Below are 18,196 nucleotides of genomic sequence, written 5' to 3'. Positions count from 1 at the left end.
CTTCAATTTGATAAAAGGCATTTAGAAAAAAGCTAAAATCATCACCACAGCTAACCTCATTACTTACCAGTACTGAAGCTCCCCCAGCCCCGCCCCAAGATCTAGAACAAGGCAAGGATGTCTGCTTTCATCACTTCTATTCAACCTTGTATTAGATGTTCTAGGCAGGGCAATTAAGCAAGAAAAAGAAATAAAAGGCATCCAGATTTGGGGGGGGGGGGAGTAAAACTATCCCTATTTGCAGGTGACATGACCTTGCATACAGAAACATCCTAAAAAAAAATTACTGGAGCTAATGAATGAGTTCCAGGATACAAGATCAATACACAAAAATCAACTGTATTTCCAATACCTTTCAAAATTGCACCCCAAAAAATCAAATACCTGGGAATATACCTGACCAAGGAGGTAAAGGACTTATATGCCGAGAACTATAAAACATTAATCAAAGAAATTAAAGAAAATATAAAGAAATGGAAAGATATTCTATGCTCCTGGGTTGGAAAAATTCATATTGCAAAAATGGCTATACTACCCAGAGCAATCTACAGATTCAATGCAATCCCTATCAAATTACCCATGACATTTTTCACAGAACTAGAACAAACAATCCAAAAATTTATATGGAACCACAGAAGACCCAGATTGACAAAGCAATTCTGAAGCACAAAAACCAAGCAGGAGGCATAACTCCCCCCAGACTTCAGGCACTATTACAAAGCCACAGTCATCAAGACAGTGTGGTAATGGTACCAAAACAGACAGACGGACCAATGGAACAGAACAGAGAACCCAGAAATAAACCCAGACACCTGTGGTCAATTACTCTTTGACAGAGAAGGCAAGAACATAAAATGGGAAAAAGTCTTTTCAGCAAGCACTGCTGGGAAACCTGGACAGCTGCATGCACATCAATGAAACTAGAACACATCCTCACAACCTTGCACAAAAATAAACTCAAAATGGTTTAAAGACTTAAATGTAAGATAAGACCATCAAACTCCTGGAAGAGAACATAGGCAAAACATTCTCTGACATCAACCTTATTAGGAGTATTTTCTCAGGTCAGTCTCCTAAAGCAATAGAAATAAAAGCAGGAGTTCCCGTCGTGGCACAGTGGTTAACGAATCCGACTAGGAACCATGAGGTTGTGGGTTCAGTCCCTGCCCTTGCTCAGTGGGTTAACGATCCGGCGTTGCCGTGAGCTGTGGTGTAGGTTGCAGACGCGGCTCAGACGGCTCAGATCCCGCGTTGCTGTGGCTCTGGCGTAGGCCGGTGGCTACAGCTCCGATTCAACCCCTAGCCTGGGAACCTCCATACGCCGTGGGAGTGGCCCAAGAAATAGCAAAAAGACAAAAAAAAAAAAGAAGAAAGAAAGAAAAGCAAAAATAAACCAATTGGACCTAATCAAACCAACAAGCTTTTGCACAGCAAAGCAAATCAAAAAGAAAACAAAAAGACAACTTAACAGCATGGGAGAAAATAGTGTCAAATCATGCAACTGACAAGGGCTCAATCTCTAGAATATACAGGCAACTTATACAACTCAACAGCAAAAAAAACCAATAACCTAATTGAAACATGGGCAAAAGACCCGAATAGACATTTTTCCAAGGAAGATGGACAGATGGCCAACAAGCACATGAAAAAATGCTCCATATCACTGATTATTAGAGAAAGGCAAATCAAAACTACTATGAGGTACCACCTCACACCAATCAGAATGGCCATCATTAATAATAAGTCCACAAATAACATGTGCTGGAGGGGGTGTGGAAAAAAGGGAACCTTCTGCACTGTTGGTGGGAATGTAAGCTGGTGTAACCACTGTGAAGATGAGCATGGAGATACCTTTGAAATCTATACATAGAACTACCATATGATCCAGCAATCCCACTCCTGGGTATATATCCCAATAAAATTTTCCTTGAAAAAGACACATGCACCCGCATGTTCACTGCAGCTCTATTCACAATAGCCAAGACATGGAAACAACCCAAATGTCCATCAACAGATGATTGGATTAGGAAGATGTGGTATATATACACAATGGAATACTACTCAGCCATAAAAAAAGAATGAAATAATGCCATTTGCAGCAACATGGATAGAACTAGGGACTCTCATACTAAGTGAAGTAAGTCAGAAAGAGAAAGACAAATACCATATGATATCACTTATATCTGGAATCTAATATAAGGCACAAATGAACCTTTCCACAGAAAAGAAAATCATGGACTTGCAGAATAGATTTGTGATTGCCGAGGGGGAGGGGGAGGGAGTAGGGTGGTTGGGGAGCTTGGGGTTAATAGATACAAACCATTGCCTTTGGAATGGATTAGCAATGAGATCCTGCTGGGTAGCACTGGGAACTATGTCTAGTCACTTATGATGGAGCATGATAATGTGTGAAAACAGAATGTGTACATGTATGTATAACTAGGTCACCATGCTGTACAGTAGGAAAAAAAAAATTGTATTGGGGAAATAACTATTAAATAATAATAAAAAGCAAATCACATCTTAAAAAAAGAATGAAACAAGACATTTAATAATAAACTCTTAAAGGTGAAAAAAAATCAACTGCATTTATCTATGACTACATAATTTTACAACAAAATTAAGAAAACAATTCCACCTATAAGAGTTATCAAAGCAAATAAAATCGGTATAAATTTAACAAAGAACTGCAAGATTTGCACAAACTATAAAACATTGTTGAAAGAAATTGAAGACACAGATAAATGAAAAGGTATCCCAACATTCATGAACAGGGAGACTAAGTATTGTTAGCACTTCAACTTTAAGAACTTCCAAAGTGTAAACTTTCTTCTACCAAACCAAACTTTACACACCACTGACAGATGGCATTAGTGGTTGCTCCTTTTTTTTTTTTTTTTTTGTCTTTTTAGGGCAGTATCCACAGCATATGGAGTTTCTCAGGCTAGGGGTTGAATCAGAGCTACAGCTGCTGGCCTAAACCACAGCCACAGCGATGCCAGATCCGAGCCGCATCTGAGACCTACACCACAGCTCATGGCAACGCTGAATCCTTAATTCACTGGGCAAGGCCAGGGACCCTTCAAACCTAAATCCTCATGGATACTGGTAGGATTCGTTTCTGCTGAGCCATAACAGGAATTCCAGTGGTTGCTTCTTTAATTTCACACTGGACTTACAAATAAATGGAGTCACAAACAACTTTTCCAAAGCTAACCAGTATGTAGGCAAAACTTCTACAACCACCATAATGTGACTGGCCATTTTTCACTCAGCTGCATTTTCTTTTCCACCCACCTACTCAATCTCCCATCCAATCTGCCTCTGCTCTCATACTCAGGCTTTCCTCTTCAGTCCCCACTGCCCTAGTGCTATGGAGTGAAATGTCTGTCCCCTGAGAATTCACATCTTGAATCCTAATGCCCAATATGATGGTGTTTGGAGGCAGGGCTGTTGGGAAGCAATTAGATCATGAGGGCTCTGCTTAGATCATGGGATTAGTACCCTTATAAAAGAGGCTGGAGAGAGGCTCCTTATCTCTTCTACCATGTTAGGCTACAATGAGAAGACAGCGTCAATGAGGATGCTGGCTCTCACTAGACACAACCAGAGCCATGATCTTGGACTTCTAGCTTCTAGAATTGCAAGAAATAAATTTTTGTTGTTTATAAGCCAGCTAGCCTATGGTTTTTTTGCTGTCACAGCTCGAACGGACTAAAATATAAAATACCCAGGTTTCAGCCTACAATCATTCTCAACTGTACTAGAGCATTGATTCAGGGTTGCTTTATCTAGGGTTCACAGACTCTATAGTCCACAGAGAGAAGTGCATTGAGACGTCGTCACTAGTTTCCTTTGAAATCATCAGTTTTTTATTTATTTATTTATTTTTTCTCTTTCTTGGGCCGCTCCCGCGGCATATGGAGGTTCCCAGGCCAGGGGTTGAATCGGAGCTGTAGCCACCAGCCTATGCCAGAGCCACAGCAACGCGGTATCCGAGCCACGTCTGCAACCTACACCACAGCTCACGGCAACGCCGGATCGTTAACCCACTGAGCAAGGGCAGGGACCGAACCCGCAACCCCATGGTTCCTAGTCGGATTCGTTAACCACTGCGCCACAACAGGAACTCCAGTTTTTTATTTTATGCATTATTCTGAGAAGGGGTCCACAGGCTTCACCAGACTGCCAAAGGGATCCATGGCCCAAAAATGTTTACATGCTCTAAGTGAACTCTGCTTCCATGCTTATACCCTCCAATTCTCCTCCACAATGCTGCCAGAAAAAAATTTTTTTGAAATATAAATATCATCTGTCATCCATACTTAAATCCTTAAATGGTACAAACTGCTCAGAACCAAATCTAAATTCAGCAGCCCTGCAATCAAGTAGGTTCATTACTGGCCCCTGCTCATCCTCCCAGCTTCATCTTCCCTCATGCCATAAACTCAGCTAACATCCTGCACTGACTCTGCAGTTCTCTGAATTCAGCACACTTTCTTACTCCTCTCGGCCTTTTCATAAGCTGCTTCCCCTGCCTGGAAAGCCCTTCCTCACCATCCCCACATGGTTAACTCCCACTCATCTTTTACACCCAGCTTAAGCACCATCTCCTCAGAGAAGCCCTCCTGGCCATCCTCCACTTCCAGTCTCGGTGAGACGCCCTGTCAGTACTTTCACAGTACTCTGATGATCTCCCATAGCACCTTCCTCATGGTGTTTTGTCTGTTTACTGTCTGCCGCCCCTCCCACACTGTGAGTTTTCTTAGGGCAGAAGCTAGAACAAGATATATCATGCCTTGTAGAACTCAAGACACACAACACATTGCTTAACAAAGCTTACTGAACAAGGGATAGGCTCTGGAAAACAGCCAAACCAGCCAAAGTCCAGTCAGAAACTTCATTAACTGATGAGATAGCAGTGGTCTGGAGATTACTATAAATGCAAACTGCCCAGGTGAGGCAAGAGAATGTGGCATCCATTAATCTGTCACTAAAGTGCCTTCATTCAAGGCTGGGAAGTCAGTCCTTAATAAATGTAATTACCCTGGTTAGGCACTGTGCCAAGGGCCTTGACAGGCATCAGAGCTCACTAAACCTCAAAGCAACTCTAGGATGTACTTTTTTTAAAGAAAAAGAGGCAGAGAGGTAAACTACCCAAAAGCAAGCAGAAATTTATAAAGTCAAATTCTCAATCCAGGTCTCTGATTCCAAAGCCCATGCCTAGCCACTGAGCTCAGCTGGTTTTCTCGAGAAAAGAGATCAGCATGCCCTTCATCATTGGAGGCATTTTGGAAGAGCCTAGGTTGGATGAGAGGGGGCCCTTCATCAACCTATCAGCAAATAAGAAAGGTCTTATTCCCCGACCAGCACTACTATTAAATTCTTTTAAATTTAATGTGACCTCCCCCATATGTATTAATCGAAAAACCCTGGAGTTCCCCGGTGGCCTATTGGTTAAGGATTCAGTGTTGTCACTGCTGTGGCTTGGGTTTGATCCCTGGTCCAGAAACTTCACATGCCACTGGTGCAGCAAAAAAAAAAAAAAAAAAAATATGAAGAAGAAGAAAAAAAATCTTTTAAAAGAGAAGTGCTTGCGAGAGTTTTTCTTCCCGCCCCCACCCCACCCCCCAAACAACAAGTAAAGCGGAAAATGGGCAACATTTTGTTGAACATTCCACACCAGGCTTGAAGGTTGAAAATGGAGAATACATCCCAAGGAATGGAGTTGCTTTTGGCAATACCAGTAACAGAAAGAAGAAAGTCTCCATGGCCTCCTGCAGAGACACCATGAAGCACTATCCTTTACCTGGCTCAGGATGTGCCTTTGGGCTTAGCAGGAGGAATGAGCCCAAGAGCCTCTATAATAGATGGAAAACCAATTCTGCTGAAAGTGCTACTGCTTCCACTTTAGTTTGGAATGTGCACCTCAGCTCTCTCCCTATGATCTTTAACACTTCCCTGTAAGACCCCAGGGAACTCACACCCTACGCTTGAAGAAAAGACAGAATGTTTTCTTTAATCTCACCCACACCACCTGTTCACATCAATTTCTCAAGCCCTTACAGATGTGGCCACCTCGCGTATTTTGACTCTAGTCACAAAGCACCCTCATTCTTAATTACCACCATCTCACATTTCCCCTCGTCCACCCTGCATCCCAGTCTCCTCTTTGACCACTTTGTGTTCTTACTCTTCCAACTCACCTCCAAATCTGATATCTGATACAGATGTGTCCAGTGACTTCTCTGCATCCCAAATTTAAACACTAAACCAACACAGTCCATTCTTCATACCTCTAGTTCCAACCAAAAATACATACAATGTAAAAACTTATCTACAAAGAAAACTATTCAGATAAACCTAGGGGGCTTTCAACTACAGGATCATACAAATCTAGTCACCAGACAGTTTAAAACCAAAGAGAAAAAAATGCAGCCTTTAGGTGCACATACATCCACAGAAAAAGTTTTACTGTGGCTATCATTTTCTAAATTAATACATACTAATATTGAGATTATAAACCCCCGAAGAGACTCTTAGTATACACACCACGTAACACTCCACACTTTTACTCAAGATTGTATCTGTACCACTTAAGTTACAACTGTTCCTTGATTAGATCCTGAGCCACACACAGTGAAGAAAAAGATTGGTTTTACAAATAAAACACACAGTTTAATCACATCTTGGAATTGCTACAGTACTTTGGGGGGGGTTGAAATGGACAACAGGTAAGCTAATTAACAGTGATCTATACACAAAAAGAGGGGATATAGGCTTCATAGAGTAAATGACTATATCCTCCTAATTAACAAAAGAAAAAAAAGTTCCTTATAAGCAAGTATTTCTGTGGATCAACATGACCAAAAACAAAAAAAAAAATCCTTTTAAAGGTGAGTAGCGCAGCTTTGTGTTACATTAAAAGGGAAAGGCAAACTAAGAAAAACTGTACAGTCATACACTGTGAAGGTTTTGTATATACATGAGAAGTTTCATATGCAAACAAAAACACTTGAAAAACATGGTTTTCTGGATTTCAGTGGCATCTGAAGAAAATGAAGAATACCACCCACGCTTCCCTGGGACAGAAATCGAGAAATCATATATCTAGAAACAACGTACACTTAAATATACCACATTTTCTCCCACTTTCAGTTTATTATTTCTTACTGGTTAATACACTCCTGGCCAGGGGGCCCCTGGTGACCTATGGGTTAAGGATCCGGCACTACCACTGCTATGGCACAGGATTGATCCCTGGCGGGGGAACTTTTATGTGCTGCAGACATAGCCAAAAAACAAAAAACAAACAAAACACTCCTGACTAGAAAAAATGACTGTATTATTCAACCTATTGTGTGTCTCATTCATTATGCTGAAAAACATTCCTTCAAGGTAGAACTCTGCCAGCATATCTATCCATATAAGACACCCTAGAAAGGGCTGAAATTGAAAAACCAGTGACCTGAAATAGGCAAAGACTGTGAAAGTATGTAGATATTATGATCAGCGAAGCCCCCCACCCAATCTATATTCTCCAAATTCCTGCCCCACTCTTCCCGTTTGGGGCCATAAGCTGGAGGACACCCTCACAGAAATGCTACCTACCAATGCAACCACGTAAGGAAACCAAATACTGACCAAGAACTTGACTGCAGGAAGAGTATTTGTGATACTTTTGAATGGTTAGAACACTTCTTCCAGGAAGTGTGGCTGAGAGTGTGATGATTTATACAAATGCACTTCAACTTACCAGTCCAAGAGGTGGATAAGACATCAACAACTGTCACCTCATATCACTCCACTTTATCAGCAAGAAATGAGAAATGGCATGCCCCAAAAGGTCCCAAGAACAACATTCCCAACCTCACTCTTTACCAGGATACTGAGGCAGCAATGAGGTTAAACAGAGCCTATCCACAAAGGAGACACAAAATGCTGTAGGGTGGTCTGCCCCACCCCCCACTAGAGTGGTCACAGCTGCAATCCGTGATCTTTCCCAGAATATTCCTCTACCCTAACAAAACTGCACCTGCTTATGATACATGACATTTGGTACAGCTGAATGAACAGATGCAGTTAGCTAGTACTACATCTTCTTCCTACTGCATTCTTTTTTCCTCTGGTCAACAGCTGCAGCCGTAACTTCAGATGTCCAGCACTGTCTGCAGCTCTGTCCCCTGGCCTCAAGGATAACATGGAACTTTCAATTCATCTTGTGCCATTCCCTCAGCCTAGTGCATCACAGATCAGTTTGGTCTTGCCCACTGATGCTGGATATTCCAACACACTCCATCTTCCTCTGTATACAGGGACTTGAATTTAACAAGTCCAATGCATTTACCCCAATGATGTATCAAAAGCTGCCATATGAGATTTACATTTGTGAAACAAATATTACTCTACAAAAAATAATCCAAGATGAATACCTTCAAAAATTCACCTCACTATAGAGAAAAGGAGGGGAAAAAAAAGATTCTTTATTAGTTCAACATCTGAGGTTGTCAGCTTAATAGAGCTAAAAAATGGGCAAAGATGACTGACCTAAAACCTAATATGAAAAAAAAAGTTCAAATTATAGACTAACTTGTACTGAAATTTTAATTCCCAAAACTGATCAAAGGGGCATGTCCCAGTAATCTGAATTAGCAATAGCACTGCTTCCCCTTTTGGACTAGAATATACTGGAGCAGGGAAAGAAAAAAAAAAAAAAAACAAGAGCTGAAAATTAGACAAGTCCCACATTTTCATAATATGAGAAAAGACAGATCTAGAGAAGTCAGAAAAAAATAGGCTTGAATGTCAATTATATCCCAATAAAACTAAAAAAAAAAAAAAAACAGGGAAGAAAAGAAAGCTTGAAAATCCTGGCTGCCTATCTGGTCAACATTCTAGAAGAACCCTGTCCAACAAAACTTTCTGAAAGAATGAAGTATTCTATATCTGTGTTTCCCAAAGGAGTAGGCACTAGCTACTGAGATAGAGAGTATTTAAAACACAGCCAGTGTGGAAGTCCCCACTGTGGCGCAGCAAGTTACGGAACTGGTATTGCCACTGCTGTGCCAGGATCGCTGCTGTGGCACAGGTTCGATCCCTGGCCCAGGAACTTTCACATGCTACGGGCTCAGCCAAGAAAAAAAAAATCCAAATTACATTATCTCTCACCCTCTTAGTACTCTGACTTCAGTAAGTAATATTTAATATGCTGGGTTTTTAAGAAACTTAGTCATTTCAGGTTCCCATGTGATGCAGCAGGTTAAAGATCAGCACTGACACAGCTATGGCACAGATCCCAACTGCAGCGTGGGTTCAGTCTCTGGCCTGAGAACTTTCGCATGCCACAGGTGCAGCCAAAAAAAAATGAAAAACAGGAGTTCCCGTTGTGGCTCAGCAGGTTAAGAACCGGACTAGTATCCATGAGGATTCGGGTTGGATCCCTGACCTTGCTCAGTGGGTTAAGGACACAGTGTTGCTGCAAGCTGCAGCGCAGGTCTCATATGCAGCTCAGATCCTGCACTGCTGTGGTGCAGACCAGCAGCTGCAGCTCCAATTCAACCACTAGCCTGGGAATTTCCATATGCCCCAGGCATGGCCATAAAAGAAAAACAAGAAAAGAAAGAATTCTTAGCCTTCTGATTTTTCCAGCCCAAAAAAGGTTAATGTATAAAAACTAATGTTAATTTTAATATCATTGAGGACTATGTCTTATTTTATTATTATTATTATTATTTTTTAGGGCTGCACCCACAGCATATGGAGGTTCCCATGCTAGGGATCCAATTGGAGGTGGAGCCACTGGCCTATGCCACAGCCACAGCCACAGGAATGGGGGATCTGAGCTGCCTCTGCAACCTACACCACAGCTCAGGGCAAAGCTGGATCCTTAACCCATGGTGCGAGGCCAGAGGTCAAACCCGCATCCTCATGGATGCTAGTCAGGTTCATTAACCTGATCTTTTTAGTCAAAAGTCTTCAGTAAACTTAAAAGTACTGGGTTCTCATTTTTGGGGAGGAAGGGATGGTAGTGGTGAATGGGAAAGAAAAGGGTAAATTCAGAGTAGACGATCATATCAAAAGAGCCATTATGTCCAGCATGTTAACTCCTAAAAAGGTACTGCTTCAAACCAATGTAAGCAATGACTATGTTCTCTTAAAAAAATAATTTCCCTGTGTTCCATCGCACCAAAGGGCAAATTTTATGTTTTCTGGATGCCCCAAATGTTATCAGGAAAATGGGGCAAATAGAGAAACATAATGACAGTGAATACTTCATTTAAAGCATTTTGCATTTTTTTTTTTTGGTCTTTTTAGGGCAGCACCTGCAGCATATGGAGATTCCCAGGCTAGGGGTCTAATCAGAGCTATAGCTGCAGGCCTAGGCCACAGCAATGCCAGATCTGAGCCGCATCTGCAACCTACACCACAGCTCGTGGCAATGCCGGATCCTTAACCCATTGAGCTAGGCCAGAGATCAAACCTGCGTCCTCATGGATAATAGTCAGATTCATTTCTGCTGAGCCACGATGGGAACTCCTAAAACATGTTGTATCTTCACATGCACACAAAATTCAAAGATGCAAAGTAAAACTGTACAACTCCTGGAATTTACCCAAAGGAATTAAAAACTTATGTCCACACGAACCTGTACATGGATGTTTATAGTGGCTTTATTTATAACTGCCAAAACTTGGAAGCAACCAAGATGAATGGATAAACTGTGTTAGCTCAAGACAATGGAATATTAAAAAAATGAGCTACCAAGCCACAAAAAGATATGGAGGATCCTTAAATGCGTATTATTAAGTGAAAGAAGCCAATGTGAAAAGGCTACAGTGTGATTCCACCTATATGACATACTGGAAAGGGCAAAACTATGGAAAGAGTGAAAAGATGAGTGGTTGACAGCGGTTAGGAGGGAGGAAGCAATGAACAGGTAGAACACACAGGATTTTTACGGCGGTGAAACTACTCTATACAACAATGCAATAGATACAAGGAACCCAAGGAATATACAACATCAAGAGTGAACCCCAGTGGACTGTGGGTGATAACGGCGTGTCGATGTAGGTTCATCATAGTTACAGATGCACCACTATGGTGGGGATGCTGAAAACAAGCGAGGCTGTGCATAGGTAGGGGCAAGGGGTATACAGGAAATCCCTGTATCTTACTCTCGATTTTGCTCTGAAACTAAAACTGCTCTAAAAATATAGAATCTTAAAAAAAAAAAAAAAAGTGGACATGAAGAATAGACTTGTGGTTGCCAAGGGGGTGGAAGAGGGAGTGGAATGGACTGGGAGCTTGGGGTTAGTAGGTGCAAACTACTGCATCTGGAGTGGATAAGCAATGAGATCCTGCTGTATAGCACAGGAAACTATATCTAATCATCTGTGGTAGAATACTGTAAAGAATGTATATAAATGTACAACTGGATCACTTGCTATACAGCAGAAATTGACAGAACACCGTAAATCAACTCTAATAAAAATTTTTTTAAAAAAAGTAAAGCTTCACAAATGAGCTGTTTTTTGTTTAAGAGACTGTTTAAGGGGGTTTTATAATCAAACAGATAATTAGTGACATCACTGGAATGAACATTCTACTGATTAACCAGTGATTCATGTTGTGTTCACAAGAATTTGAAAGGCCAGGTTAAGCTGGTTGAAATATGGCAAGATGATCCAATTCGGAGATGAAGACTGAAAAAATGAAAAACGAGTGTGAGACCACACACTGCCAGGAACCGGCACACTTGCCAGATAACTCACAAAGTGACAGAAACAGAGTTCCACATTGATTCGCAAAGCCTGTGCTCAGAGAAAATAAGAAAAATAAATAACTTCTATTTAGGCTAGTCAGTATCTTGTTCAATCAACTTTCTACTAGTAACCATTTCATGGAGAAGAATTTACTTTTTGAGACTACTCTTGATCTCTGTCCTAACACCATCTTTATTTAAAATTTATCATTATCTAGCAGATCTAGTTAGTAAAATGCTTTAACAGAATAGATCACAAAATTAAATACAATGAAATCTATTTCCCTAAAGAAAATGTACCTGCGCAGTATTTATTTTGACATGATTCATTAGAAAATAAATCATGGGAGTTCCTGTCGTGGCACAGTGGAAACGAATCCAACTAGGAATCATGAGGTTGCAGGTTCAATCCCTGGCCTCGCTCAGTGGGTTAAGGACCCAGCATTGCCATGAGCTGTGGTGTAGGTCACAGATGCAGCTCAGATCTGGTGTTGCTGTGGCTCTGGAATAGGCCAGCTGCTGCAGTTCCAATGAGACCCCTAGCCTGGGAACCTCCATATGCCGTGGGTACGGGCCCTAAAAGGACAAAAAGACAAAAAAAAAGAAGAAAGAAAGAAAGAAAACAAATCATGAACCTTTTTTATCAAAACAATGAATAGTTTACCTAATAAATCTCATATCTAAACTATCCCATTATTCCTTATATACCAGACTGAACATTTATGTTTACTATACTTTCTTTTTTTTTTTTTTTCCAAAAGGCGGCCAGGCAATTGAGATTTATTTTGTTTTTGTCTTTTTACTATTTCTTGGGCCACCCTGCAGCATATGGAGGTTCCCAGGCTAGGGGTCGAATCGGAACCCTAGCCACCGGCCTACGCCAGAGCCACAGCAACGCGGGATCTGAGCCGTCTGAGCCGCATCTGCAACCTACACCACAGCTCACGGCAACGCCGGATCGTTAACCCACTGAGCAAGGGCAGGGACCGAACCCGCAACCTCATGGTTCCTAGTCGGATTCCTTAACCACTGCGCCACGATGGGAACTCCTATGTTTACTATACTTTAAACTAACTTATGAAAAAATAGCACTTCTCAAAGTTTCCATTAAATTACAATGCAATAATAGATTGTCTCCAACTGTAAAAGCAGAATAACTGTAAATATCTGTACTTAATAAGTAGAATTAAAAACAAAAGTCCACCTTTCCTCATCCTAATTAATTACCCTTTCGACTATCCTACAGTGTACTCAGTACATTCTTACTGTCTTCCTAACTTTTTTTGTTATATTCTAGAGGTCTGCTCTTTCTAATTTAAAGCTTTTAGATAATTTTGAAAATATCCATGAGGAATCTATATCCTTCAGTGTACTTTAAACGTCTAAACAATTTAAAACATAGCTTCAACTAATACCACTTATATCTATACAATTTAAAAGCACTTTTACATGTATAAGCATTTCAACTAAAGAAAATGCACTAATTGACTTTCAGATTTCAGATTTGGTGATTATAAACTAACATGTTTTTTGCATGATTACTGAATGCCTAAAATAAGCCAAGAAAATGCTCGTGCTCATATTGCACTAAAAGTTTTAAGTCCATGTCTTGGAGAAAAAAACTGTTTATGATTAACCCTAAAAAACATTTATGTAGTAAACAAACATCTTCCAACTTATAAAGAGATAAATCTTCAACAATTTCCAAAGAGGCAAAGTTTTCCAGTGGTCTTGTTATAAAAAAGTAAAGATACCTACACATAATTTCACAATATAAAGCCAAAGAAGAGAAAACTAGAAACTGTGTGTGTTCTGAGCATGACCATATTTGCATTGCATGATCCTCTTGGCATTCTCCTTTCTAACTTCATTCCCATAAGACCAACCGCAAAGCTCTCCTCTTTTAACCAACCCCCAATGACCAGAGTGGACAGTGCTGGGCAGCAAATCCTACAGCCTAAGTCACTGGAGAGAAAAGCAATCCCAAAGGAACTGCTCTGCTAGTGCCAGAACATTCTGCTGAGAGGCTCCTCCGCAAAGGGCTGGGTGTGGGCCCTGGCTAGCTGACTTTTAAGACCTGTGGCTTCTCCAGAGAGCAATGCTGACTAAAGTTTTCAGAGAACACCTTCATGTTCATGAAGGGAAAAGGCAAGATACTTCCTGAACAGCTCTGACAGCTACTTCTCTCCATTCTCTGGCCACAACAGAGGTAGAGCACTGCTCCTGGCCATTCTGTACCTCTGGACTTGGCAACAATTCCACAAACACACAGACACACACAATTATACCCACATACCCAGGCCATCCTCAAAATCATCCAGTAATCTTTCGCTTTAAAAAAATCACCTCACAACTCAAAAGTTTTTCGACAGCTCCCCAGTGCACTCAGGATAAAAATCCAAAGCCTTAAGCATCACTTGCTCTCACCACCTCGGCCTCATTTCTATCTGACTCCTCAAACCACTCCAATGAACTTTCAGCTCCTCAAATGTGTCGCGCTCTTAACATCCAGGCCTTCACCCATGCTATTCCCTCCGTCTGAAAGAAACCCTTCTCCCTATCTATTTCCACTCGCTCCTAGTCTTCCTACAGGACTAGGCTGGTGGTTACCTTCCTCTACCTTCTTCTTCCTCTTCTGCCTCCACCTCAGCTGGACTAGGTGCCCCTTCCATCACACCCTACACCAAGCCTAACACACTTGTAATTTTACTCCTCTGTGCCCCCTGCGCCCAGAGAATGTTGCCAGTGCCTCAGAGGCACCCAAATATTTGCCAACTATATTCTAAGTTTAAACACACATCAATGTAACCCATGTAATAAGGGAACCAGGTTCAAAGTCAGTCATGATATAACGCAAACTAGGTGGCAATTTTGTGTGCAAACTATACATGTGCCTTCGAACACCCTTAGGAAAGGCTAAAAAGAAAATCTTTCACTATAAAAATATTAACTTTGTTCTCACTATTCCTGTTAGGCAAACTGCAGTTCATAAAAAGTGCCAAACTGAAATTATCAAAAAAAGCAGCCCTGGTTGCTTACAGGTTAAGTATGGCATGAGTATAACCATTTCTCTCTGCTACTAACAAACTCTCCTTGCATTACGCAGAACTCTGCTGGCTAAAGGTAAGAAACTATTCTATTCCCTCAGTTTCTAAGTTGTGATATATCTTTTAGTAAGGGTTCCACTCATAACAACAGTCCCAAGGACATAAACATGTTGCCAGGAAATGGCTCTCTGATACATCCTGGGCATTAGCTGCCACTGGCAGCTACTTTCCTTGAGCCACATGTCTTCTTTATGAGTTACAATCCAAGGCTTGTGACACCAGATTTTTCCAGGACAGCAGACTGATGTCATAAACGTGATGGTATTAAGCACTCTAAAGAGCTCACCAGCTCCATCCACCCTGAAATCCTTGTATTCGAAGGGAAGTTTCCCCATCTGTAAGTAAAGCCTTGGTTTCCCCATCTATTATAAAGAGATAATGATTCCTACTTAACAAGATTCCTGTGGTAATTAAGACTATGAAACCACTTAGCAGACAACACAATTACTATTTTCAAATCAAAAAGAAGACTATAAAACCTAAGATATTTTCACATCTTCAGAACTTTTGGTAATGCCATAACTTATTTTTAACTAATGTCCTTTCACTGAGAAATTTTTAAGAAAGTATAAAGGCAGGGGAGTTCCCGTCGTGGCACAGTGGTTAACGAATCCGACTAGGAACCATGAGGTTGCGGGTTCGGTCCCTGCCCTTGCTCAGTGGGTTAACGATCCGGCGCTGTTGCTGTGAGCTGCGGTGTAGGTTGCAGACGCGGCTCGGATCCTGCATTGCTGTGGCTCTGGCGTGGGCCGGTGGCTACAGCTCCGATTCGACCCCTAGCCTGGGAACCTCCATATGCCGCGAGAGCGGCCCAAGAAAAATGGCAAAAAGACAAAAAAAAAAAAAGAAAGTATAAAGGCAGAAGGATGAGAAGGTCAGAACTGATTTTTTGGTCATAATTTTTGGATAGGATAAACTGCACAAAAATCTATATCAAGACCCACTTTCTAATCTGCTCTGCACTCCCAAAAATCATAGCTTTAATTTCTACCTCAAGAGTTCCCAGGATGTGAGAAACAGCAGAGATAAAATACTTCAATACATCTTCCCAAGATGTCCTCACCAGAAATAATCAGTTCCTTACTGCCTCTAAGCACTTCCAAATACAAGGTTATCTTTGGAAAGTAAAAACAAAAAAGAGGACTAAATCTCACAAGTCGGCCTTCAAAGTCTCCTGTTTCTTTACAACAGATCTAGAGTCAAAAGGTATGATGCAAGCACCTGTTAGGTAAGACGGGTGGCAATCCATAAAAACTCTCCAAGTGTTACAAGGAGAATTTAAACTCTAACTACAGGTGGGAAAGTTGATTTCCCATTTCATATATTTTCACTCTTAACACAGGATGGCCAAGTAATAACACAGGCTGGCCAAGGCGGATACTTTTATCATGAATTAAAAAAAAAGTGAGGAAAGAAGGAAAATTTGACCCAATTGAGCTAATTGGCTCTCACGTTCTCAAGCCAGGTGACTTGAGTTTTTTTGACAAGGAAATATTACAGATCTTCTGAAACGTGCTTTAAATAAAGGTGAGACCTCGACAGTCTTATAACTTTACCCTAGCCTGGGTTCTGGGCCTGACTTGTAAAAATGGGTGACGTGTGAACAGCTTCCTAAAAGCAAATGGGGCACTGGGATATAATTTAGGAAGTGATGATGCAAGTCTCTGGGGGACAGGGAGCAGGGGAGGTGAAAAAGTCAGAGGAAATACCCTCCTACTGCCTGGGCACCAACTCCTACCAAAGAGGGGAGGAAGGGCTGGCCTTCACAAGCCAAGAGAAGGGGGCACCTCAGCTCCACCCGGAGGTGCCAACACCGCCCCCTCATCGCTGCCCGCAGCCCTGCCCCCCTTACCAGGCCCGGGCGGCCCCTTTCGGCCCAAGTCTCCGGCAAGCAGTCCCGAGGGTGGCAGCACACCTCGGGCAGGGCCTCCTCTGCCCACCCGCAGCTCCCCACGCCGCACCCTCCCTCAAGACGCGGCCCCTGCCCCCTCCCCGAAGGCCCGGCCTGGGCCCAGTCCCCAGGGTTCCGGCCTCCCAGGGCCCCGAGGCCTGACCAGGCAGCCCCGGCGCCAGCGCCTGGGCCCCCGCCCCCACCCCCACCCAGCCTGGGCACTTACCCCCAGAAGCCGCAGGGACAGCGAGGCGGCAGGCTGGGCGCTTTGCTGCGCTCGCTCCCGGCGTCTCCCATGGTGCTCGGCGGCGGCGGCGGCGTCGGAGCTCGGCGACGGTGGCAGCGGCTGGGCCTGGACCCCGCTAGAAGGAGGCGGCGGCGTCGGAGGCGTCGGGGGGCTCGGGGCGGGGGGAGGGGGAGGGAGCGGGCGCGCGGGCGGGCGCGAGTCCGGGGCTCCGAGCCGGGATTCCAGGCCGGTCAGCTGGAGGCGGGCCGCACCACTCGACCTACGGAGACGGGGGGGCCGGGGGAGGCGCGGAGAGCAGAGGGAGGGGAGCTGAGGAGGTGGGGCGTGCGGGTGAACCGAGGACCGCGGGAGAGGAGGGAAGACCCGGCGCCCTCGGTAGCTCCCACCGCCGCTTCCAGCCAGAGCGATGTCCCGTGCGGCGGCGCTGGGAAGGATCTGAGGCCCCCGCCGGCTCTGGCGTAGCAGCGGCCGCTGTGAAAGCCCGGGCCGCGCTCGCTCCGTAACACCCTCCCCTCCCCGGGAGGCTGCGCTGACCGGACAATGGCCGCTCCGCCCCCTCCCCTCCTCACGCACCCCTCCCAAGGAGTCACAATGGTCTCGCCCGGGGGAGCCGCCGCCAAAGCCCAGCAGCTGATCAGCTGGGATCCGGGCGTGCCACTTTGTTCAGCGCCTCAAAGGAAGAGAACTGGGCCGTGGGCAAAGCCGAGACCGTTGAGCTATCACTCGGCGACGGGTTTTTGAGGCTTTCTTATCTTGGAACTTTTAGAATCTGAGGCAAACTTACCTTCCCCCCGTGCGAAAAAGTGGAGCAGGCTTCTGAGTACTCTGGGGCACGTTGCTTTCCCCCAAACGCGAATGGTACGCCCCAAGCGAGAGGGGGAGGAGCAGATTAGTTGTTTAGGGTAAGTTGGGCCAGTCCCAGAGCGGCGCCCGAGCGCTGCGCATGCGCCCGGAGACACCCGTAACCCAGTATGGGGAGGGGCCTGGAGGAGCGCTTCCAAACCCGGAAGTGAGTCTCGGTCGGCCAGGGGTCTTCGGCTGCCTGAGAGGCCCACTAGCTCTTCGCTCTTGGACCTGGGAGATACTGGGGAACATTTCTCCACCAACTGCTAACCCCTGGAAATCTCTTCCCAGTCCTGCCACACCCAACTCACCCAGGGAACTGGTCACCCTTTGGCAGTAATGAACTT

General features: G+C 43.7%; 1 protein-coding gene across 1 annotated transcript in view; it reads right to left on the bottom strand.

Annotated features, from left to right (window-relative positions):
* Positions 1 to 17,808, bottom strand: part of ZFAND3 (zinc finger AN1-type containing 3) — a 338,241-nt gene extending 320,433 nt beyond the window's left edge. Inside the window, exons 1-2 of the mRNA XM_047794803.1 lie at positions 17,791 to 17,808; positions 16,986 to 17,121 (exon numbers count right to left, since the gene is read on the bottom strand). Of these exons, the coding sequence (XP_047650759.1) occupies positions 16,986 to 17,056 (71 nt within the window). The 5' untranslated portion in view covers positions 17,057 to 17,121; positions 17,791 to 17,808. The remainder of the gene's footprint in view (positions 1 to 16,985; positions 17,122 to 17,790) is intronic.
* Positions 17,809 to 18,196: the final 388 nt, after the last annotated feature.

The sequence above is a fragment of the Phacochoerus africanus genome, chromosome 9 (assembly GCF_016906955.1).
Source record: "Phacochoerus africanus isolate WHEZ1 chromosome 9, ROS_Pafr_v1, whole genome shotgun sequence".
NCBI classification, from domain to species: domain Eukaryota; kingdom Metazoa; phylum Chordata; class Mammalia; order Artiodactyla; family Suidae; genus Phacochoerus; species Phacochoerus africanus.
Note: the sequence above shows the minus strand (reverse complement) of the source record. Positions and strands in the feature narration are given on the sequence as shown.